The sequence below is a fragment of the Epithele typhae genome (assembly GCF_022376455.1).
Source record: "Epithele typhae strain CBS 203.58 chromosome Unknown BXZ73scaffold_3, whole genome shotgun sequence".
Taxonomy (NCBI): domain Eukaryota; kingdom Fungi; phylum Basidiomycota; class Agaricomycetes; order Polyporales; family Epitheliaceae; genus Epithele; species Epithele typhae.
In genome coordinates this window covers 1,011,478-1,034,340 of record NW_025954194.1, presented here as the reverse complement: position 1 = coordinate 1,034,340, position 22,863 = coordinate 1,011,478, and the positions used below count along the sequence as shown (strand labels likewise).

General features: G+C 58.5%; 9 protein-coding genes across 9 annotated transcripts; 5 read left to right on the top strand and 4 right to left on the bottom strand.

The window, feature by feature from the left end:
- Nucleotides 1-6,364: 6,364 nt before the first annotated feature.
- On the bottom strand, nucleotides 6,365-8,015 carry BXZ73DRAFT_96840 (uncharacterized protein; the record flags this gene model as incomplete). The annotated part of the gene is made up of 8 exons (XM_048027180.1): nucleotides 6,365-6,483; nucleotides 6,561-6,755; nucleotides 6,816-6,921; nucleotides 7,094-7,132; nucleotides 7,191-7,236; nucleotides 7,291-7,498; nucleotides 7,590-7,832; nucleotides 7,871-8,015. The coding sequence occupies 8 exons, from the start codon at nucleotides 8,013-8,015 to the stop codon at nucleotides 6,365-6,367; spliced, it is 1,101 nt and encodes a 366-aa protein (XP_047882711.1).
- Nucleotides 8,016-8,511: 496 nt separating this feature from the next.
- On the top strand, nucleotides 8,512-9,110 carry BXZ73DRAFT_96839 (UPF0041-domain-containing protein; the record flags this gene model as incomplete). Its single annotated transcript, XM_048027179.1, has 6 exons — nucleotides 8,512-8,569; nucleotides 8,625-8,644; nucleotides 8,703-8,800; nucleotides 8,867-8,886; nucleotides 8,948-8,955; nucleotides 9,012-9,110. The coding sequence occupies 6 exons, from the start codon at nucleotides 8,512-8,514 to the stop codon at nucleotides 9,108-9,110; spliced, it is 303 nt and encodes a 100-aa protein (XP_047882710.1).
- A 232-nt stretch (nucleotides 9,111-9,342) lies between these two features.
- Nucleotides 9,343-11,931, bottom strand: BXZ73DRAFT_87268 (ATP-dependent DNA ligase; the record flags this gene model as incomplete). Its single annotated transcript, XM_048024495.1, has 13 exons — nucleotides 9,343-9,396; nucleotides 9,489-10,157; nucleotides 10,216-10,398; nucleotides 10,470-10,565; nucleotides 10,616-10,728; nucleotides 10,749-10,823; nucleotides 10,844-10,891; nucleotides 10,925-11,111; nucleotides 11,163-11,264; nucleotides 11,314-11,454; nucleotides 11,504-11,669; nucleotides 11,721-11,786; nucleotides 11,834-11,931. 13 exons carry the CDS (start codon nucleotides 11,929-11,931, stop codon nucleotides 9,343-9,345), a joined length of 1,998 nt encoding a protein of 665 aa, XP_047882709.1.
- Nucleotides 11,932-13,630: 1,699 nt separating this feature from the next.
- BXZ73DRAFT_96836 (uncharacterized protein) lies at nucleotides 13,631-14,824 on the top strand (the record flags this gene model as incomplete). Its single annotated transcript, XM_048027178.1, has 8 exons — nucleotides 13,631-13,725; nucleotides 13,780-13,831; nucleotides 13,885-13,990; nucleotides 14,050-14,126; nucleotides 14,180-14,516; nucleotides 14,571-14,635; nucleotides 14,691-14,720; nucleotides 14,807-14,824. The coding sequence occupies 8 exons, from the start codon at nucleotides 13,631-13,633 to the stop codon at nucleotides 14,822-14,824; spliced, it is 780 nt and encodes a 259-aa protein (XP_047882708.1).
- Nucleotides 14,825-15,551: 727 nt separating this feature from the next.
- On the top strand, nucleotides 15,552-16,295 carry BXZ73DRAFT_96835 (ribosomal protein S17-domain-containing protein; the record flags this gene model as incomplete). The annotated part of the gene is made up of 6 exons (XM_048027177.1): nucleotides 15,552-15,563; nucleotides 15,620-15,671; nucleotides 15,733-15,828; nucleotides 15,880-16,008; nucleotides 16,067-16,150; nucleotides 16,204-16,295. The coding sequence occupies 6 exons, from the start codon at nucleotides 15,552-15,554 to the stop codon at nucleotides 16,293-16,295; spliced, it is 465 nt and encodes a 154-aa protein (XP_047882707.1).
- Nucleotides 16,296-16,843: 548 nt separating this feature from the next.
- BXZ73DRAFT_96834 (phosphoprotein phosphatase PPZ) lies at nucleotides 16,844-18,503 on the top strand (the record flags this gene model as incomplete). Its single annotated transcript, XM_048027176.1, has 5 exons — nucleotides 16,844-17,726; nucleotides 17,777-18,202; nucleotides 18,255-18,282; nucleotides 18,335-18,427; nucleotides 18,482-18,503. The coding sequence occupies 5 exons, from the start codon at nucleotides 16,844-16,846 to the stop codon at nucleotides 18,501-18,503; spliced, it is 1,452 nt and encodes a 483-aa protein (XP_047882706.1).
- A 1,399-nt stretch (nucleotides 18,504-19,902) lies between these two features.
- BXZ73DRAFT_39969 (uncharacterized protein) lies at nucleotides 19,903-21,327 on the bottom strand (the record flags this gene model as incomplete). The annotated part of the gene is given in 6 exon segments (XM_048018482.1): nucleotides 19,903-20,091; nucleotides 20,152-20,609; nucleotides 20,621-20,766; nucleotides 20,818-21,075; nucleotides 21,129-21,172; nucleotides 21,223-21,327. The coding sequence occupies 6 exon segments, from the start codon at nucleotides 21,325-21,327 to the stop codon at nucleotides 19,903-19,905; spliced, it is 1,200 nt and encodes a 399-aa protein (XP_047882705.1).
- Nucleotides 21,328-21,650: 323 nt separating this feature from the next.
- BXZ73DRAFT_39751 (ribosomal protein L36-domain-containing protein) lies at nucleotides 21,651-21,896 on the top strand (the record flags this gene model as incomplete). The annotated part of the gene is made up of 1 exon (XM_048018447.1): nucleotides 21,651-21,896. A coding segment is annotated over one exon (246 nt), but the record flags the coding sequence as incomplete, so codon positions are not given.
- Nucleotides 21,897-22,069: 173 nt separating this feature from the next.
- Nucleotides 22,070-22,766, bottom strand: BXZ73DRAFT_39609 (dihydrofolate reductase; the record flags this gene model as incomplete). The annotated part of the gene is made up of 2 exons (XM_048018413.1): nucleotides 22,070-22,460; nucleotides 22,525-22,766. 2 exons carry the CDS (start codon nucleotides 22,764-22,766, stop codon nucleotides 22,070-22,072), a joined length of 633 nt encoding a protein of 210 aa, XP_047882703.1.
- Between the last annotated feature and the right edge of the window lie 97 nt (nucleotides 22,767-22,863).

Genomic DNA, 22,863 nt, shown 5'->3' with positions numbered 1-22,863 from the left:
ACGACGTTCGACAGGATGTACGTCTTCTTCGCGCGTTCGGCATCCTTCGCGTCGAGCTGAATTTCATCCTTAAGGAGGGCCCCTGTCGGTGAAAGCCATCTGTCAACTCCACACACGCCCCGTGGTAAACACACCTGCTCTCATAGCCGCGTAGGCTGTGTGTGCCGTCATGGCGCACGGAAGAAGTCGTTACAGCACAGGATGCGTTGACAGTTCCGTGCGCTGGAAAAGTGTATGGCCCCACAGTGCGATGCGTCTGTTGACCGCTTCTTCAAATCTCTAGACGACCGCCCAGAGCGCCTCAGAACGTCAGGAGCCGATAACGACACTCACACTCCCCCATCCCCTCTTCTCCGGACATGCCAAATGTCGACATCCGAGGCTCACAACGAAACCGCGCCAAGTATCGGGCAACGTCTTCTGTGTGCTCTCTCCGGTTTGGTAGCTATGCGTGAGTGGAAGGCTGTCACAGCACCTTCTGTGCAAGAACTCGCGCTGAGCGCAGACGACGTGCTCTTTCAAATCGACCTTTTCCTTGGCCTCCGTCACTCGATTGTATTGCATGACTTCTTCTCGTGAGTCCTTTCCGCACAATGCAGTGTGTGCGCGGCTTAACCAATGGGCGCTGTTCAGGGACTATCAATGAAATTCGCAAACTCGAAGATGGCAGTGTCGGACACATCCTGTGCACCCGAAGGCGCGTTTGCTGTCACGTTCCACTACATCTATCGATCTGGCAATGTCTTGCACCGGATGCTCCACCGCGGACGAGGCTCGAGGTACTCGCGTGGCCCCCTTGTCCGCATTGATTCCACGACGGAACTGTAACTTTAGTTTTATTCCCACCACTAGTTCAACGTGCTTCGTCAGCCCCGTATCATAGAAGGGTGGGTATAAGGGTGGATACAAGGCGCGTCTCCTGACGCTGATGCTCCTGCCGTCGCTATCGCTGGTTTGCTCCAAGCCTCCAACCATCGATCTCTGACCAAATCCTATCGCCCGGTGCGCAACACCCCCTCGCGGCGTTCACTGCATTTCTAATCAGACCGCAGATACCGCTACGATGAACTCGAGTGCCGATGACGCCTCGAAGACGGCCCAGTCTTCCACGCATATCGGACAAGACACCACGTACGCTAGTCTTGCTTCTGAGGCGGGCGGCCCATTCTTACATCTCTCAAATTTCAGAAAACCCAAGATCAAAGCCAACGACGTATCGGCTCGGGCAGACCCGTGCGTTGTTCGCTTTTGAGTATGACAGCGGGAGTCGCTCATTCGTTCATCTCGCGTTGGTCAACCGGCGCAGCATCATGTACGTCTCTGACTATGATACCGTTGGTGCAGCCGCAGGCCTCGGGCTGACTGCCGCTTAGCGAAGAGGACGACGACGATGACGACTACGATATCGAAAGCTTCAGACCAAAGGGTGCAAACAACACCTCCACCATTGGTCCCCGCGGGGTCTCCAAACCTGTCAAGCGATAAAGAATGGGCACTCTCAGCCGCGCGCGGAGCAGTGAGCGCGTCTATGAAAGGGCGGGCCGTGTCCAGACTTTGAACTTGCCTGTTACCCCACGCGCTACAAAGCAGTTGCTAATCACTGCGGCAACCAATACCCTGTAGAGACCCGGACGGCCTAGTGGTTGATTGAGAGTTGGACCGATTAGTTGATGGTCCTGAAACTCCCATGCGGACGCCTCCAGGCATTCTGTAGGGACGGTGAGGCCTGTCGGAGTGCAGGGGTCGGGCGTCGTCGCCTCACAAGGTTCTGGCGCTGGAGCAGGCCCTCTCCAGATATTCCCACAAGGGCGCGGCTGCAGCCTTGCGCCCGATGGCGGTCGGAGGCTGGAAGCTTCGCCCCGGCATCCGCCGCCCCTCGTCTCGAGCCTCGCCCCGAACTTCGGTCACACACCGGCACCCAACCACGCCCCGCCCACACGCTCGAACCGTCCACACAAGCCGCACTCACGATTGTGGCCACCGGTATTCCGGCCCAGAGACCACAATCCCAGCCTCGCCGATGGAGAAGCTCGCTTCTGCATCGACCTTCGCTCGAACCTACTCTCTACTGCCGTCTACGCACCACGTTCCCTCAGCCATGCTCCCAATCTAGGATTCTCGGTGCCATGCTGCGTCGGCCCGCGAAATCGAGACTTTGACCGTATCCTCAGCCGGCGCGATTCTTCGGCGCGTGCCCTGATCATGTGCTTCGAGTGCGTTCTCTGAGCTTTCCCACTGCGGTCAGGATACAAAAGCGATGTGAGTAAAGTGGACCCCGCGTCTTCGCTCCTCTTCGCGTCTTATCGCACATTCGATTCGTCCCGGGTGAGCACCATCATCGTCGAGAATTCGAACGCGTGAGTATCCGACAGAGCGCTGCCTTGCTTTACTCATCTAACTTGCTTCCAAGGCTGCATTCTTCCGCCATGGAAGCGCAAATCGGACCTCCTGGCGCGCCGAGCGATGCGTCAGCGAAGAAACCCGGCCTCAAGTTGCGGTAGGTCAAGCCCATCCTGCGGAGGAATGTGATTCATCGCTGACCCACCTCTGCGACAAGGATGCCTTCTCCAGACAAAACAAATCACAGTGTGGAGTAGGTCGCACAGGAAATGATACCGTGCGCAAGACTCAGTGACGCACGCCCCCACAGGGACGATAGTCAATGGTCAGACGAAAGCGACGAGGAGTTTCGGTCGAAGGCCCCAAACGACCGCATGACCGCGACTCCGCGCACTCCGAAGACCCCGAAGAGCCCGAGATCTCCTACGAAGCCAGTCGCGCGAGTGGCAGTCAAGCCTAAGCCGGCTCGGGCAGACGACAAAGCTGCAAAGGCGACAGACGTGGCGACCAAGTCCGTGACCGATTCCAAGCGAGGAGCGAAGTAGAGAGCTGGAGGACCCGCCGCCGACCATGGGCTCGAGCCCCGCGGCCTCGAGTCCAAGTTCGGGCGGGCACGTCTTGAATATAACGTTGGAGCACGCCAAACTTGTATTTACACTTTGACATCGGTCGTTCGGCGCGCCCCGTTCCCAATCGCCGACAAAGTCGAGGAAGCCAACCGCACGCGCGCTCATCCTTTGACAGGGCAAAACAGGGTTCAGATCCTGTACCTCCTTGCCAAAATGAGCCCCAGCAATGTGGCCAGATCTGTGCGGTGCACAGTCGCAGGGTGGACAAGCGCAGGGTGGATCCCCGACTCATAAGCTCGAGCGTTGAGGCTGGACCGGCAGCACTCTCCCTGCTCTGCCCGCGTCCTCGTCCTCAGTGCTCCCACTTGCGAATCAGTTCTCGGCATCCGCCATGTCCGTCGACGACCACACCACACCCCGCGCCGATTTCGCCACGCTGGACTCGGTCACCGTCAAGGCCTCGGCCAATGGGTTGACTTTGACAGAGGTGCATGTGGCGGAGAGTACGACGTACGTCCTTGTCCATCGTGCGGCAGTGACACCGTCCCTTTCCTCAACAATGTGCTCTGCGCTCCCAGAAATAGAGTGCTGATGACCACAACGGTCGTGAGCTGCGTTGAGGCGAATACCAGGTCAGCAGCGCCAGACACACTCTACCGGAACGGTTTACCCACCCCATACTGCAGCGATTCCGATTACGACTCCGATGTCGACGACCTCGTTCCAAAGGGACAAGAAACTCCACCCAGTAAAGGCCCTCAATCCAAAAAATCCGCGCCCAAGAACCCGTCTGCAGAGAAAAAGAAAAAGGAGGCGGCGGCGGCGGCGGCGGCGAAGGGGAAAGCGCCAGAGAAAGAGGAAAAGGCAAAGGTAAAGGGGAATAAGAAGGCAGGCGGAAGTTCGGAGTAGAGGGATGCAGGCTTGGCACTCAAGGATCATCGCGCGAATACTTTGAATTGGAATTGGATCGTCTGGGACTGGGTGCCCATAAATCTCTCCTCCAGGCCGCAAACGAGGCGAAGTGTCACGCCGCTTGAACTTCTTGTGTGCTTGAGTACTTGAGTAGGTGCTGACCGACGTCGGATCACAGCCTTGCTTGTCCTGTCCTTGTCGGTGGCCATGGCATTGGACAAGAACAGTGAAGAATACGCTCCTCGGCTGATAAACTTGCTCAGCAGACACTGTGATGACCTCGAGATGCTACCGAAGACCGGCATATGTGAGATGTTGAGGTTCCTTCGATAGGTCTTCTCATATTGCCAGTGTAGTCTCCGAAGCTCCCGAAGATGACCTAAACATTCGTGAGTTCATGAGTCATGACCACGCAGGCAAAGCCGAAAGTTGAAGGCGAAGAGACGAACCATCGGCTTAGCGAGGGTGGTGAGGTGTGTTGGCAGTGAGACCGCTGTTGGTCATTTGGCGCCTAGTGCTCATCCGGTGATCGGTCCGCAAGCCGCTGGCGCAGCGCCACGCCGCGTACCGCTCTGCCGTACCATGCCCATACCCAACTTTCAACTGCACAGGATTCACTTGTGTTTTGTTGCGCGGGCCGACACGGAGCTTTGGGACTAGTGTCGGCACGAATTCCGCTTCCTCCTGAGCTCAGTGTGAGTCCATATTTTCTCTTCCGTATCAATTCGTCTCTCCATCTAAGTTACTTCGGTCACTGTATGTAGCCAAGGCGATAGTACTGACGCCGTTCGTTGGCTGACACGGATAAAGCCCCTCAACTGGATTCGTCGACGGCGAATCACAGAGATGGACATTCCTTCGACCAAGGCCTCCGACCCTCGAGGACATTCCCTCTGCCCTCAAGCTTGGCTAAAACCCACCTCAAGAGCCGGCCGCACCCTGGTGTATAAGCCATCAATACAACGGATACTCTGCAAGTCACCGGCATTGGACATTGTCCGCGATCAGCGCGAGACTGCCATCACGCATGTTTTCCACATCCTCACGACAGGACGCAACGCGGCAGCTTCGATGCATAAACTAGGCTCCACGACGGTCCACCTCCGTGAACTCAGGAGCGACCGTTTCGGTCGCCCTTGGAGGACCTGGCAGGCCATCTGACGCCCCTTCAAGTTTGCCTTACACGCCCACGACCGCCCGTCGGAGGTGCGCGCCTGCCACGAGGGCGGCCATGGCCCCCGGCGGGCTTACGCGTATCTGGGGCGAACCCTCCCCGAGGTGTTCAGTATAAATCTACACCGCCTCGTCGCTCTCGGGCCCCAACCCGCACACTGCCCTTCCCCGCAAGACCCGCGTCGACTCCGCGCCTCAGATCTCAGAACCCTTGCTCTCCCTGGTACGTGACCGCATCCTGGGACTTCCCCCGCGCGCTGAAAGGACCTCCCCGCCAGAACGGCGCCCACCCGCCTGCTACCATTCCCCAAGGTAAAGCCCTATTCTTGATGCCCGCGCGGGCATCACGCCCTCACGCGTCTGCCGTCCTCCTGCCGCCCCCGTGTGCTCACCCCTCCCCGTCTAGCATGATCGCCCTGTCCTCCTCGCCACTTAACATGGCCCGGAACGAGGTCCCGGTCGCCCCTCCCCCCCTTCCCAGGTCCGCCGGCCTTCGAACCCACTCCCTCCCCAGAGGCCCATCGACCCGCCGACGCAGTCGACGACGTAACTGGCCCCGCCCGAGCCCGCTCGTCGTGCACGAAATCGGCCGTGCAGACGGACGACTGGGGGCGCGGCGGCGACCATCAGAGGGGAGGTTGATCGGAAAGACCGCACTCCGTGTCGTAAAAACGCAGTCGTTGTACGATAACATTGAGGAAAAGACCCGATGCCACGGCACACTCCCATGTTCTCGCGGGTCGGTCTTGTTCACGGGAGACGTGCGAGCGTATCCCTGCGGCCGTAAACGCTCTCGATGGCGCAATCCCGAAGCACCTCGATGCCGAGCGTCGTGGCCGCTGCTGCTGCTCCCGGCGAGCCGGGCGCGCTGGTAGTACGGCGGGCGCACCACTGCGGCGGACGAGAAGCCGCGCAGCATCGAAGTCTGGTCAGGCTGCGTTCTGTGGCGCTCTCTGGTCGCGAGCCTCGTCCGTTCGCGCTCGGCGGCGCGGGTTCTCTCACCACCCCGGACGCTCACGGAGCGTCGAGAAGCCGAGGGCGTGGCGGCGGCATGGCTGTCTGCCACATAAACTTGGCGCGCCCGCTCACCGCGGACACCGTCGTTATCACAGGTCCTCCTTGCGTGTATTCTCCGATATCGGGATCAGGTGCCGTCGAACTCTCTCCAGAGCGGACCAAAGTTGATGCGACCAGGGAAGCAAATGCGGGAGTCAGACAGATTTACTGTCTATGTGCAGCGCAGCGCAAAGCATGCGCGGTCGATACAATCAGCAGAGTCATAGTAATAGTATCAGCGTCTCAAATACATCTTATGGTAACAACGAAGCGTAGCAGACCTTCATGAGTAGTACACCTTGTACACGTACAGTCTATGAAAGAACATCGTCGTAATGTACGTCGCGATCGTAAATCTCGTATATCATGTACTGGAAAGAAAACGTCGCGTCCCATCGCCCGGCGATGGGCAAATGCCCGTCGGCTTGTCTGGCTGTTCAGACCGGGATCGGCATGGGAGGGTCGGGGTGATCCCTGCGACTCTGGCGACTTGAAGGCCGCCTGCCCCACCCCCGTTCATCATCATCATCTCCTTCTGGCTGGGAACGGCGCGCCACGAATTGTTCCGGAACACCCACATCTCTCTGCGGGAGCGAATGTCGAGCAGAGAGCGGGTGCCCATGGGCACGCTGCCGCACATGCGGAAGCCGTTTAGGTGGAGGAATCGAAGCACGAACGCCTTCAGCATGTTCTTCTCTACCGTGACTGCGGGGTTGGACAGGGTGAGCACGCTCACGTCGAACGAGGAGAAGAGGGCAAACGCACCACCATAGCTGCCCCGCTTCACCTCAAATATGTGCGATCCAACGTCGGTCATACGGTCGACGCTCACCCGCCGCGGAAAGTAAGCGCGTAGCTCCGAACCCATCCGCTGGGTGAGTTCAGGATCAGCGTGGAATATAGTAAGTCTGTCGCCAGAGTTCGAGATCATGATGGCGAAGCGTCGATTTCCTCAGGTTCGTGTTTCAAAAAGACGAGTCGGGGGGTTTTCCACTGCACGTCGCGATAGTGCGAGCTCTGGTGACTACGGGTCCCTCACGTACTGGGTTTCCGGCGTCGATTGTTGCCTGATAATGGTAGCCCTGAGGGGATTGGCCGTTTTAGTGGGAGGGGAGCAATGAGCAATGCACAGAAACATACCATGCGAGCGAGAACACTGTACATGGTGACAATAGTTCGTCCGACCCTACAAGCAGAGCGGGTTTGATATAGATCAGAGAAGGAAGTGGCTGCTACGTACATCGCGAGGTCGAGATCGCTCGACGCGTTCCATGGGCTTGCCACAAACTGGACGGACCGCTTCGTCTTGCTTTTGCTGCGATCAATGGAATGGATGCCGTGGGGCCAAGTGATGAGGGCCTCCTGGTTGAGCTCCCCGAACTCGTCTTCGTCCGTCATGTTCTCGATCTCGAGCTGGTCCGAGGACCGGAGGCTGAGGAAGACGTGCACTAAGCGGCCAAAGGCACGGCAGCGGCAGCAGCAGCCCCCCAGGTTCGGCTCACGCTCCGGGTGCGGGAAGAGGAACGCGCGGGTACTCACGAGGCTGCCAGGCGGGGGCGCGCATGCGCGAGCCGCCGGAGCGCGTCCGCTGGCGGTGGACCGCGTCCTGGCTCCGTCCGCGGGAGATCTGCTGGGTGAGGGACGGGGCGGCGTCGCTCATCGAGGGCGGGTACTCGGGCGTGCGCGTGCGCTTGAGCGCGGACTTGAGCGGGCGGCCGGTCGCGATCATCCGGCCGGGGGTGGAGGAGCGCGAGAGGTCGCGGTCGAGGGGGCGGGGGCGGCCTGCGCCCGGGGTGCTGGGCGGCATCGCGGCGGGGTACCTCGGGAACGGCTGGGCGAGGGGGCGGGGCCGCCGTTGGCCTGGGGGTAGGCGTAGCCCTGGTATGCCTGCTGGTAGTATTGGTGCTGGGCGAAGCCTGCGGGTGGCTGGGCGTAGTAGCCGCGCTCGGAAGGGTAGGCCTGCATGCTGGGAGAAAGGCGTGGGAGGCGACCAGAGAGTGAGCGGGCGAGAAGACGGAAGCGGGTCAGAGGAGAGGCGGAAGGCGGGGACAGCCAGAGCGCGGAGGGAGCGGGCAGAGGAGAAGGGAGGGCGGTGGACTGAGCAGGCGTTTTGGAGCCACAACTGGCGCCTGCGAACCGTTGAAACGAGGCGCGAGGCAGGCCGCGGCCGCGCGCAAGGCGCAGCGAGCACAGCCAGCGCGACACGGCGGCCGGGCGTTGGGAGATGTGTGTGCACAGAGCAGCCTCTCGAGCATTCCGCCGCACCCAGAGCGATCGTCTTTCCCTCCTCCCCATCTCAGAACTACCAGTGCTGGATCCAATGTCGGCCCTCTAGGCGGTCTGCCAGCGTCTATTGCATGTGCCCGGCCCGTGTAGACGCTCAGACGCGCTGGGGCACACCGGACGACTGCGAGAAATCCCACTCGTCAGACTCTAGTCATCTTTCTCCTCCCCCTTCACCATGGCCTCCTCCTTCGCCCAGTGGATTCGCTCCCCCGCCGCCATCAAGTACTTTTGCAGTGCGTAGCTATCTCGCTCCTCTTTTTTCTGCGACCCGCTCACGCCGTTTCACAGGCACGCATTTCTGGGGCCCGGTCCGTGCGGTACAGCACACCCGTGTTGCACGGTCTCACCATTCCTTGGCTTTTCCAGGTCGCCAACTGGGGTCTTCCGCTTGCCGCCCTCGCAGATCTGAAGAAGGATGAGGATGTCATCTCGGGGCCCATGACGACTGCCTTGGCGTCATACTCGTGAGCCTTTCCGTTCGCACTTTCGCCGCTTCGCCAATGTTCAATTCCGCTCCCCGCTCCACCCAGCATGGTCTTCATGCGGTTTGGTACGTCCCCGTGTTCTTTTGCGGTTGGATGCTTTTGTTCAATCCGACTCCGCCTCTGCAGCATGGCGCGTACAACCCCGCAATTACTGTTGTTCGCGTGCCACGCGACCAACGCAACCGCGCAGTCAGTCCAGGGCTTGCGGTTCGTCAACTATTGGTACATGGGAGGGAAGGACAAAAAGGATGCGGCGGCCATCGCTGCGCCGCCCGCATCTGCTTCGTAGATTGCTGGCGAGGAGGATCTGAGGCCTGAAGGTTACCGAGGAGGACATGGCCGAGTTGGCTTCTTCAGGACCGCACCAGGACCACCTGCTATTCACTTGCACGTCGTTGCATGCTTTTCCCGTCTATAACTTACCCATATAGTAGAAACAGTGATAAAATCTCTCATGCCTACGATCGCGTACCCAAGAGGCATATACCCACACATCCTCGTCCAACCGTCGTGAGGGCATTTCACCAGAAACCATCGTCCGCATCGCGACCCTTGCCTTTCTTCCCTCCCTTCGTCTGTGCCAACACCTGCCGCTCGTACATCTCTGCAATCTGCTCGGACGTGTCAGCCCGGTCGACTGCGACACGCGCGTGGTGAGCGGACGCACCTGCTCTGGGCCCGTCGCGTCGTCCGCGCCCTTGTCCTCACGCACGCGAATGAACCGCGGAAAACGCAGCGAGATCCCGCGCTCCTCGACGATGCCCTGCGCCGCGGTGTAGATCGGGCTCAAGCTGAGGTCCGCCGCGAGCACCTCCCACACCACCTTGGGCTCGACCCACACGTCCGGCTTCGCCCCGCCCACCTTCACATCCCCTCGCGGCACGGCGGTCTCGAGCGGCGACAGCGCGCCGTGGTGCGCCTGCAGCGCCTCGTCCGAGAACCCCGTGCCGATCTTGCAGATCGTTTGGTATTCCTCCGAGTCGGCGTCGTAGCAGGCGAGGAGGAAGGCGCCGTAGACGTTGGTCCGCTTGCCCTTGCCGTGGTAGGCGCCGACGACGACTAAGTCGAGCGAGTCCCCGGCGCCGGCCAGGTAGTCCTTCTTGAGCTTCAGCCAGTTCACGGTCCGGCGCGAGGGCTCGTAGCGCGAGAGCTCGCCGTCGAGCATCTTGACCATCAGGCCCTCGCAGCCGTCCTTGACGGACTCCTCGAGGAACGTCTGGATCTCGTCCGTCGTGTCCGCGTCCGAGGCCTTGGCGAACTGGAACTCGAGGTCCACGGGCCGGAAGTGCTCCTGAAGCAGCCGGCGACGCTCCGCGAAGTCGAGGTGGAGGAGCGGCTGCGGACGGAAGGCGGGAATTAGGCATTTTGCGCCGGGATCGGGGGAGTGGGCTCACCTCGCCGTTGAGGTATAGCAGATCGAAAGCGAAAAGGCAAACTCGGACTTTAATGTCCTCGACCTTGACGTCCTTGCGCTTCCGTCGACTGAGCTCTTGGAAGGGAAGTAGCTTCGCAGTATCCACGTCGATGGCGACTGCCTCGGCATCGAAGACGAAGGTCTTCGTGCCTTCCTTCACGCACTACGGAAGGAAAAGGTCAGAGAATGGGTCAAGCCAGGGACAGATAGAATGAATGGAGCGACAAGACTCACACGCGGCAATTGCTCCATGAGGTCGGGATACTTCTTGCTCATGTCTTCAGAGTTTCGACTGAACACGGCGATGCTTCCGTCTTCAAGCTTGTGAACCTACGGCGGGCACTCAGCAACACAATGGTATGATGGAACCACCAACCCACCTGTGCGCGTTCTCCGTCGTACTTGTACTCGCAAGTGAACTTCTTGCCCTCGAACTTATCCAAAACCTCGCCGATCGCCTTAGTTGGCTTCGCCAGCATGGGTTTCAATGGCACTCCAGGTGTAAGCTTGCACTCCTCTCGGAGCCCGTCGAGCCAGCATTCAGAAGCGCGGGAATGACAAGGTCGTAGTTGGGCAGTTCGCTGTACACTTGCTTCAGGATGCCCGACGCTTCCCCAGTCGTGCCGTTATCTTCTCCATGTTCAGCTTCTTGCTCGCTAACAGAAGGGCGTCAATATAATCCAACATACAGCACTTGATGCACCCGCCTGCTTCCTGCTCGGCGAGAAGAGCAGCATGTGAAAGCGCGACCAAGACAGTGCGTTCGGCGTTGCCTATCCGAAGCTTTCCTTCCAGACTCCGAATAATATACTTCGCCTCTTGTCCTTGACATGAAGCTAGAAGTTTGGTAATGATAGACACTTTCTTGTTTTGCGACTGAGACCGGGGTCAGTCAATCCTAACGTAAATGTGCACCATTGGCCTTACCGAATGGCCGCTGCTCATCGCAATCTCTTTAAGATTCTTGAACACGACTGGCAGCGTCAGAGGCTTCGGTTTGAACAATGTCTTCTGGCTATTCTTGGAGTTCTGGATAGGACATCAGAGACGAACAATATTCCGTTGCAAACGTGCGAACCATTGCTACAAGTCCGAGGTCGCCTTCCTTCTTCAGGTCGGCTTTGACGACAGCCGTACTGCGGCCAGTGGACTCGGTGATAGCCTTGATGAGAAGGCTCTCTCCGATACCCAACTCAATACCCATGTAGTCGGGGCACAACTGAAGGAGTCTTATGAGGCGAACTGATTATCTGAGACAAGTCACATACTCGGTTGATGCACAGGTAGACGGCTTGTAACAAACTCTGCGTGTCCCCCGTTGCTCGTCGGCGAATCACTAATAGGAAGAAAGAGGTCAACAAAGCTGTCTTCTCAAGGCGCTTTGTGGTTGCCTCAATGAGCCCGAACACCTTGGCCAGAGCGGCGTAAGGCACGCTGATGAGACGGTCAGGACACTTTGGATGCGTCAATGTATGGGAAACGTACGGCTCTCCAGGCTTCCAACCGTTCGGGAGGTCGACATCTTGTGTGCGGGATAGTGCCTCTTGTGCACTGCACACGCCTGTGAGAGGAAGCCACAGGAAAGCTCAGGAACTCACCTCTGTGAGGCCATGCCTTCTTCTTCTTCTTCTTCTAGTTCGTCCAAGTCTACTTCCTCCTCCCCCTCATCAGCATCCTCTTCCACGGCCGAAGACATGGCGACGTCTCCCTCCTCTGGTTCATCCGAAGGAGCTTCCTGGACTTTGCCCTTCGACCTGGACGGCGCACTGACGCCGCTGGTCTTCGGCTTCGGCTTGACACTGGGACCGCCGGTCTTCGTCTTCGCAGACGACTTGGAGGCGGAGGGGACAGCATCATTGCTCGCATCTGTAGCAGCTTTGGTTTCGGATGCGCGGCTGACGAGACGCGACGGTCCCGCTGCTCAGCGGCGGTTCAGCGACCACAACAGCCCATATTGGATCGCGCACACCCACGTTCGGGAGCGTCCTCGTCGTCGGACTCCACGATCCTGCGCTTCTTGGCAGCCGGGTTCTTCACTTTCGGAGCGCGCACCGTTAGAATGAGATGGAACACAGACCGCAGCACGAACTCACCTTCCTTCGCGGGCGATGGTGAGCGAGGGGCTGAGGTGGAATCAGACGGGGACTCTGGGGCGGTGGCACCGGAGACGCACCTGCGGCAGCGCCTTTGTGCTCTCTTCGGCAACCTCTGAGCTCTTCTCTGGGCCACCGCCTTGGTGCTCCGCTTCCTCTTGCCTCCAAACGCGTCCTTGAGGGTGGTTTGGACAGGTGCCTGGGTGTCTGGCTTGCCAAAGAACTTCCCTGTGGCCGCAGTTAGATTACATCAAGCAGTATGCATAGCAAGCATACCTAAAGTTTGCTGGCGCCCCATGGCAATGCAGTGAACGTAGTGTGCGGTGAAAGGTGGGGCGGACGCGACGGAATGCGGAACGCGGCTTTGACGCGTGCTGTGACTGTTACCAGCATGTGTGACTCTACGCGACACGCCAAGGAGATCGGCGGCCTCTCCAGACAAGCCTGCAAAAGACAAGCAGACAGAGGCAGTAACACAATGGCAGGTTGAAGACAGGGACCAGGATTGCATAGGAATGTGCGAGAGCCATGGGCGGTGGCCACTGCGACGTGACAAGCGAAGTGACAGACGCGCCGCGCGCGAGCGCACTTGGTCTACCTCTGCCTTGACCAATGCCTTCACTCACGACCCTGCACCACATGGCGCACTCCGTTTTCCGTCACAGGCTTTCACCAACACAAAGCCCATGCTCATCACATGAGTCGATTGTGCTCGGACAGATGTCCCCGTGCGCCCTCACCTGCAGTGCGGAGTTGCCTGTTCATGCATGGCACCCGCTCTGATCAGTTTTTGAGTTCCGATACAGCCTTCGTGTACTGACCATCTCGCCCGAAGTCAAACGCAATCATGGCTTCCTCCCTTCCGTCCATTTGGTGTCCTCATCTGCGCTGCCCGGAATATAGCAAGTTCCACCCACACGCCCCTTCTGCCCGGCTCCCGGTATCAACATCGTGGCCGTTTCTGGTGGCATTGCGAGATATAGTTATGCCATCCACAACCTCCGGTGAGGGAGCTCGTCCAGTTCCCTCCTGCTCGACCTTCCTTCAGCGACTCTCCCCAGCGCCCGCGAGTTTGCAGCATCCCTACGGACTCGATGGATGTCCTCACGTCGGCGGTCATTGGCTTGGAGGTGCGTTACTCCGGTACATTACTTGACGGACCGGGCATAATGTAATGCGTGGTCCGCCCAGGCCACAAACATCATTCTATATCTCCTTCTCATATGCACCCCAGCACGAAAGCATTCTATGGTTCAAGGCCTCATCATCTGCTGTCTCCTTCGCTCAGTTCTGGACGTTGTCATGCCCCTTGTCTACAAGGTCTCGCCTTCACAGCTGGACAGCAGGCCTATAGAGTCCCCGTCACTGGCCACCCTGTGTGTCGCACAATCTATCCTGTGAGTTGACGGGGGGTGGGTGTAAATAATGATCAGCATTGACTGCTATTTCAGGCTCCGATATGCTACGGTAGTAAAGGCGGCCTTCGCGGTCAGCTTCACTTTGGTGATTCCCTGTTCTTACACGATCAAGGAGCAAACCTGCTTACTCCTATGCAGCCATTACTCTACTTGGCATTGTGCCAGCTTCAACCGACCCGTAGTGCCGATGAATTTCCTCGGCTCACGAAGAATTACGTTGGTGCGCTCTGCGCTGGGCCCTTCAGTGAGTAGGGTTGGGCACTCTCTGTGAGCTGCCTTGACTATTTGCCAACTAAAACACAGTATGGGCTCTCCCGGTGTTGATCACTCCAATCGGGCCTATTGTGAACGGTACACCCACTGATGTCGAGTTCAACATCGTGAGTAAAACTTCTTTGTTTTCGAGCTGGCGTTACGATTTTACCCTGAACAGACATCATGCTACTTCGAAGACCCGGCTTTTGCGATCGTTTCCTTGGTCTTCACCCTCGTGCCGCTCGCGGTAGCCGTCACGCTTACGGTGCTGATCGGTGTCGTCATCTGGCGGAACTCGCAGACTATGCTAGAGCGCTCAGGCTGGCATTTCATCAAGACTTCCCGCTTTATTCGCTTCACCGCCCTCGTCTTGGTGACCATAGTGTCTATGGCGTTGTATACTGTCGTTCTCACGCGGTGGATGTTGAATCATCGCCGATGGAATGGGGAACATCAAATGTGGACGCGGGATAAGTTGTGGCTCTTCGCTGGTCGGACAAGCGTCATATGGGAAGGTAAGTTCTCCATGATCTGATCTACATCATACACAACTCGAAACTTTTGCATAGCGGTCACTCCTCTCATCTTTTTTGTGATTTTCGCGGCACAAGAGGAGATATACGAGACCTGGTTGGTCTGGCTGTCGCGTTTTGGACTGCCGAGTAAATGGTTTCCAAGCCATCACTCAGGAACTGGCCTTCAAGTGGCTGGACAACATGGTATGACATCACATCCACATGGACACTACGGACCGTACTGACCATCCTGATAGTGATCTCACATGCGAACGTGTCCTCGTCGACAGTATTCGCTCGCCCACTAGACAAACAGCACCCAGCCTCGCCTGCGTTGCCGGCACATCCCAAAAAGATCCTCGCACGCGCACGAGCCTCTTCCCACTTCCGGCAAGGATATCAGCACCACGGAAGCCGCTGTGGACAAACTCAGTCTGTACATGTGGACAGCGGACATCCCCTCCCTCCACGATGTAAACCAGACGATGTTTTCACATCACCCGATGGTATGTCTCGGTTTCGATCGACCTTGTTGAATGGCCTGCCAATGGCAACGTCTGGTAGCCAGGCTTCGAATATCAGTCGTTATACGGACCACAGAGACATCAGATTCGAACCAGTGAATACATTCTACAGTACGTGATGCCCATCGGGGTCGTCCAATGTTTCTGCGAATGCGATACCATTGAGTGTATCTGTATTATATTTGAGGCTCTGTTCAACAATGTCACCCTTGGACTATCACTCCGTTTTCGATCATTGGTACAGAATTGGATGGTATTATCACGCGGCATTATAGGACAAATGTGGTACGAAGGACTTGCTAGTGTGTCTGGACAGAATTTCTGGCAGCGGTGACCTCAGAGCTCCGTTCAGGAATAGACGCCCTGGAGGCTGAAGCCGGCAGTCGCCGAACTGTACAGTTTATTGATGGTGGCTGGGCGGCAATATATTTGGCGCCCGTGCCCCGAAGCTTCAGCAACAAGCTAATCTGACTGGTCCATCCCTCCCATCCTCAAGACACCGCCGCACACCATGGCCGAACAGGTATGCATGTCATTTGCACATTGCGACTTTACACCCCTGACGACGTCGCTTTTTAGATTGAGAAGGCTTTCCAGAAGCAGCCTATCTTCCAAAACGCGAAGGCTCGCGGTGCGTCCCTAAGGTGTCTGAGGATGGCTCGGGAGGATGTTCATGGAGAGTGCGTTCGTAGGCGGTAAGAAGGTCTCCACCAAGGAGAAGCGGTGGTACAAGGATGTCGGTCTTGGCTTCAAGACTCCTGCGGAAGCCATCCAGGGTACCTACATCGGTATGTCTTGAAGTGTCTCTTGCATTACCTGTCGGCAAACCTTTGGATCAGACAAGAAGTGCCCCTTCACCGGCGAGGTCTCGATTCGTGGTCGCATCCTTACCGGTCGTGTCGTGTCCACCAAAATGACCCGCACGATCATCATCCGTCGGGACTACCTCCATTACATCCCCAAATACAGTGCGTTGATATGCTCCCGTTTGTTTTATGCGCTCGATCCTCAAGGCCTCGTTTCTAGATCGTTACGAGAAGCGTCACAAAAACCTTGCGGCACACCTATCACCAGCTTTCCGTGTAGAGGTCGGCGACCAGGTCACTGTTGGTCAGTGCATTATATCGCCTGTAGTCAAGTTTTTGCGTGCTTATCCCACGCAGGCCAGTGTCGGCCGTTGTCGAAGACGGTGCGTTTCAACGTCCTCCGTGTGTCGAAGAACAAGGCGGCGGCGAAGACGTTTGGCAAGTTCTGAGGAGGCTGCCGAGCGACTGCATCGACTTCAGGGGGCGTAGTAGGATATGGTATTATTGTTTCCTCATGTGCTATGACTGCATCAAAATGACACTGCATCCATGCGACGACAACCGGTATGAGTGTGCTGCGAGTGTGTGCATTGTGTGCGAGGCGAGCGAGGGACAGGCACTGGGAGAGGAGCGCAGGAGCGAGGCCATGGCGGAGGGAGTGCCAAGCCGCGGGTGGCGGGGGAGCGGAGGACCAAACAGTTGCCAAACAAGGATGAGGGCGTCCCGACGGTTGGGCCGAGTCGAGGAACGCTGGCTCTGGCGTCCACCACCGCCCTACTTGCCGTCCTCCCCCTCACTCTGTCCTGGTGTTAGTGTACCATATCTTCACGTTCTTACGACGCCCCATACCCCGTCCACCATTCCTTTCCCCACCTAACCCCCACTCTCTGTCAAGCTGGCGCCAACACTCCTCTCCGTGTTCACCTCTCGACTCTCGAAGTCCAGGTCTCAGTCACCTCAGCCTTCGTCGCCCTCGAGCGGTCCAGGAAACCTCCCGATGGGACAGCAGCAGTCCAAGAAGTCGAAGAAGGGCAGCAAAGACAAGGATAAGGAGGGCAGTACCGACGCTGGAGCTCCTGATGCCCCGAGCGCCGACTCCAACGATACGTCCGCCGCCAGCCTCTCCCGCGCGACGGGCTCCAAGGACCACGCAGCCAACGGGAATGGCCACGATGTCCTTGCGACGCCATCGACACCTGCCATGACGATCACAAACCCCGAGGGCGGGGCGGTCGTCCCAAACGGGAGTGGTTCAAGACCCCCCGGCTCTCCGAGCAGTTCTCCTAATGACGGCCTCGCCGACAACTCAGGCAAGAGTCCATCGGTCACATCATCTCCCCTGGCTCATGGCAAACCTGCTCCCCTCGATATTCCTATCACCCATACCATACTTTCCACCTCTCCAGGTTATCCCACCCCCGGGTCGACGAACAGCTTCTCTATCAACGAACCGTCGAGCGTCACGAACAAGGCGAACGGGAAGGATGCTGTGAAACAGCTGGACATCGATGACATGATCCAGCGGTTGTTGGATGTCGGGTACACGGGCAAAGTGAGCAAGTCGCTCTGTCTCAAGAACGCAGAGATCGTCGCAATTTGCCAGGCTGCCCGTGAAGTGTTTCTCAGCCAACCGACGCTCATTGAGCTTTCACCACCCGTGAAGATCGTTGGCGACGTACATGGGCAGTATTCCGACCTTATCCGCCTGTTCGAGATGTGCGGATTCCCGCCGGCGGCGAACTACCTGTTCCTAGGCGACTACGTGGATCGAGGGAAGCAAAGTCTTGAGACCATCCTCCTTCTCCTTTGTTACAAGATCAAGTACCCCGAGAACTTTTTCCTCCTCCGAGGTAACCACGAGTGCGCAAATGTCACCAGAGGTACGTCTCCTGTCTACACACCCCGGCGTCTCTCCGTCTTACACGTCCAGTGTACGGCTTCTACGACGAATGCAAGCGCAGGTGTAACCTGAAGACCTGGAAGACATTCATTGACGTCTTCAACTGTCTCCCCATTGCCGCCATCGTCGCGTCGAAGATCTTCTGCGTGCACGGCGGACTTTCGCCCTCTCTGCACTCTATGGAGGAAATCAAACGGATACAGCGACCAACAGACGTCCCCGACTACGGCCTCCTGAACGATCTGCTATGGTCAGACCCTTCGGATACCGCAGTGGACTGGGAAGACAACGAACGCGGAGTCAGCTATTGTTTCGGAAAGGCCGTCATCAACGACTTCCTCTTGCGGTATGACATGGACCTCATCTGCCGAGCACACATGGTTGTGGAGGATGGCTACGAGTTCTGGAACGACCGGACTCTGGTGACCGTATTTAGCGCGCCCAACTATTGCGGAGGTGAGTCATAATTTGTCCGCGACCTCGTGCGCTACTGAAAGCATTCCCTCAGAGTTCGATAACTACGGCGCATGCATGAGGTTTGTGCCTTCCGTCGCTGCATCGTAGGGCCGTCTTCTCACTCCCATGCAGTGTGTCTGAGGAGCTCCTCTGTGCGTTCGAATTGCTCAAGCCTCTAGATGGACCGGCACTACGAAAAGAGATGACCAAGGCCAAGAGGAAGAGGTTTGTCACGTCAACTTCTTGCGTCGACTAGGTTCTCACTGTCGCTGCCCGCAGCATGATGGCCAACACGACCTGATCGTGTTTTGATATATGTGCTTGGAGGGTGTCTATACGAGTATAATCGCCAACGGAGTGTCTACCCACATCCGTCCCGTGCGTGGTCAAAGCCAGCCTCCCCCCTCCGAGCATAGACTTCCGCGCATCGCCCGCTGGGAACGTCGACACAACATATGGAGTAGGGCTGGCCAATCGACCGCGTGCGCGGACGGCAACTTGTCGGTCCGCCCATACTTAACTTAACACGTACCCTCGTCATCGTTGTCTCGCTCTCTCCAGTGCTGTTGGCCACTCTCAGGGATCACCGTTTGTGTACACACGCCGCTCATTGCACTCTCCACCTCGACGTCTGTGTCCACGCACCCTCTGTCTGTCTGTACGTACGTGCCCCATTCCCTTCGTCTATGTCGATTGTCCATGTCGTTTGGATCCCCGGTTACCCCTTCGTCTGTGCTGTAGCCCATCTGCCCGTCCGTTTCCTCACCTCCTCCTCTACCCTCACTTCATCACCTCTCTCACTGATTTCTTCGCCCCAAAACTCTCGCGCTTATTGGTTTTTGCGGGGATCGGATATCCTGGAACTTCCTCCCTCGCCCTGCCCGCGACCCGGCTGGACCCCTAAGGGCGCCATCGTTCGCTAAGCACCGCAAACGACGCTCGCTCAATTCGAGGCCGACAAGCGTCCGAGAGGGACGAACGGCAACATAGTCGTAGAGTTCATGCCGCCCGGGGACGAGCTTCTTGGAAGGGAGAAGCAGAGCCGCGTGCCGGGATGCCAACGAAGCCGCCGAGGCGTTCGTGCTCCAACGCTCGCACTTACTGCAGTACTGGTCCGCGTGAGCGGTGAGGCAAATCTGCTTCTCGCGCGCACGAGGCTCTCCAACAGTTGCGTGTCCCTATCACGGCAACCTCATGCGACGCGAGCCACACGCGAGCCCTGGATTTCCTCGGCGGGCCACGGAACCATCCTTGACACGGCTTTCCCAGACCTCCACCGGTGTCTCCTTCCGGAGTATCACGCGCGCGTCGGTCGCCCTTGACATTTTGCTGTTTAGCGCCCTTCAGCGCAACGCAGTGCGCGGGTTTTGCGCGCCGGGTAGGCTCGCGACGAACACAGACGTGATGTGCGCGAAGTGCGGCCTGATGCGAGACCACGGTTGGAGAGATGCTGCGACACACGGTGCGGAAACGCGCCGGATGAGGGACAGGAGACATCGACAATGCGGAGATGGACGATGGAGACGGAAGATGGAGTGTCTCTTTGGCTCGTGCGATCGATTTGTATGCGAAATGACAGGGCCTCCAGTGGGCAGAAGGGCGGTGGCGCGATAGAGTGCGGTGTGTGAGCCGCAGCGCGGTTGCATGGCAATCGGTGGCGAAACGGACGTTACCTTGCACCCCTACGCTGACAGAAGCCGCTATCTTCCCTTCATCATATCATATGCCAGAATCCCGAACGCGAGGACGATGGATCCACATCCCAGCAAGCTCCAGACCGTGATGGTCTCCACGGCGTTGCCGAAAACGGCGTCGGAGGCGAAGACGAGCACGATGGTGAGCAGATTGCCCACGGATGTCACGATGGGGCCCCAGACACCCAACAGAACCTACAAATGAGGTTTAATGAGGACTGTGCAAGGAGCACTCAAGAGGACCCATGAGCGCACCATGAAGCTAGCGTTGAATATGGAACCCGTGATTGCGATGCACAGTATGGTGAAATACGTCCGAACCCCGTGTGGCAGCTCGAAGGGAACGACACCCCAAGCGTCCAGCAGCGGCACAGGTACCCATAACAGGACGCAGGTGCACAGCCCAATAAGGGATGTGAGCAGGTTGGGGAAGAGGCCGAATGGGAGAGGGCGGATGATGCCGTCATTGAGGGCTCTGCTTTCCTCCATCACGGCCGCCTCATCGTCGTCCATCAGCGCATCCTCTGCAGAAGGAGCGAGGCGAGAGTAGCGGCGCTCAGCCTGGACCTCCGGATCGTTGGGCAGCACGGCGTAGACCTTGTAGAGTACTTGGTATGCACCGTACCCGACGGACGCTGCGAGCGTCATGAGGTCGCCTATGAGAGCAGTCGTACTCGCTTGCTGTGCGGAGACGGCGTCCGTCTTGTCTGCTTCTAGGTGGAACCACCGTAGATGACCGCGAGGGCTCCAGCGGTTGCGATGACCACTCCCAGCAGCCGGTGAGGATCGACTTGAATCTTGAGGAAACTGATCGTGAAGATATATGCGAAGAACGCGTTGGTGTTCCAGAGGGCGGTGACGTCTGTCACACTGAGCAGGTATTCAACGAAGCGTTATAGCGGGCCAAGGGTATTCACTCACGGAGCCATGGTGACTGCCACGAACCACAGCAGGGAGGGTACAGACATTCCTATCGTTAAGAATATGACGAGGCGAGTGATTCTCCATGTGGGGAAGATGGAAGGACCCTGTGTGATGCCTTCCGCCTTGGGAGAGAAGTGTTGCAGCAGAGCGTCGAGAATACTGTCACGGAGCGCTTCGAAGGTGTGCTGGGATGTTGCATAGAGGTATAGTGCATGCAGAGGGAACATCAATAGGAATGAAGAGTGCACGATGTAGCTGGCATCGTGCTTCAGCGATTTGGCACTTGTGTGAATGCACTCAAGCCTCACAATATGAGGTAGGGGTGTCGGAAGCCGAGAGACGTCTGGACATACTGTAACCGGGTCTCAGCATCGATAGAAATCGCAGCAACAAGGGACATACCTGCGTCAGCTGGGTCTCTGCCACGAACGCGACCAAAGCAACTGTGAATAGGGCGACCGCGGGCTTTCCTCCGAGGTGGACGGCCGCATGGTGCTGCGAGGACATCTATCGGGGGCGGGGACGTTGAAGCGACTTGCTAGCGCACTGAAAGCGGCATGGAAATGAAGAGAGACGATCTGCGCAGGGAAAAGGGCTGGCGGTTGGGCTCTTGCCCGCGGCCGTCCTGCTTTCCGTCCTCCATCTCCGACATGGGGTCGCCGCTAGACGCCGACCGCCCGGTGCCTTCCACCAATCACATGCCGTCCGCTCCGGCCGGCTTGGCTGGAAGAGGAAAGGCCCTGGCCGGGGCCCCGGCCGGCCCCGGCGTCCACGGCTCTGGCAGACAGCAGGAGAGGGAAAGACTCCGCATCCTCAGCTCGCCGACCGCCATGTTGCGTGCCCTCCTTGCCTCCTCTCGCCCTCTGCTCGCGCGCGCCCGGGCGGCGTCCGTGCCCCTCCTTCACGCTCACCCGCACCCCCACCACCATGCGTGCGCTACCGCGTCAGCAATCCCGATGCTCTCGCGAGGGATGAAGGTCCGCGCCTCGGTCAAGGTCATGTGCGACGGCTGCAGCATCGTCAGGCGGAAGGGAAGGATATACGTGATCTGCAACAAGAACCCGAAACACAAGCAGGTACGCCGTGCCCGCTCTCGCACTCCACGGGCGTCGTTGACGTGCCCCGCAGAGGCAAGGATGAGGAGCGAGCCTCGGCCACCCCACGCGCCATTCGGTGTCCCACCACCCGCACTACTCTGTATACTCGCATCCCCGTATAATCATCATACACACACTGGGCCGGGCGGCACCTACTGCCTCACCCACATCTGGAACTCGTACTGCACCCCGTTCTCCTCCTGCACTCCCGCCGCGACCTCGAACCCGACCCACTCCTGCAGCTCCTCGTGCGACGCCTGGTGCCACGGCTGCTCCGCGCACTCCGACGTCGTGACGAAGTCGGGCATGAACACGTCGCAGCCCTCGAACGCCGGGGCGAGGATGCGCGTGAGCAGCACCCGGTCGACGAACGATTTGGCGGACAGCGCCAGCGCCAGCGTGTCGCGGTACAGCGACGCGCCCCCGATGACGAATGCGCGGTGGACCTGTGCGTCTTGCGTCTCCGCCGCCGAGAGCCGGCCAAGCGCGTCCTCCAAGCTCGTGTGCAGGTGGACCGAGACGCACGACGTCGCCGGCGACTTTCTGAGGGAGTTTGTCTTGTCTGAGCGCCGAGGTTCTCTGCGTTTTCGCGGTGCCCCCCACTCACAGATCGTACTGCGCGTTGCTGCTGACCACGACGTTGAGCCGCTGGTTGAGCGGCCGGAACTTGGGCGGGATGCTCTCCCATGTGTTCCTCCCCATCACCACCGCATTCAAGTGGCCTTCCGGCGCGGCGGTCGTGACGCGCTTGAAGTACGCCATCTCTTTCGAAAGTCGCCATGGGAGCTGTGAGTTCTGGCCGATGCCATTGTTCCGCGTCGCCGCGACGATGAGCGTGAGGCGGGTCATGGTACGGTGAAGGGAAAGGCAAAGAGCGCGCCTGAGGCTTGAGAGCAACGGCCCAATGAGGCGCCTCCGTTCATAGGTGCATCCCATAACCACCAAC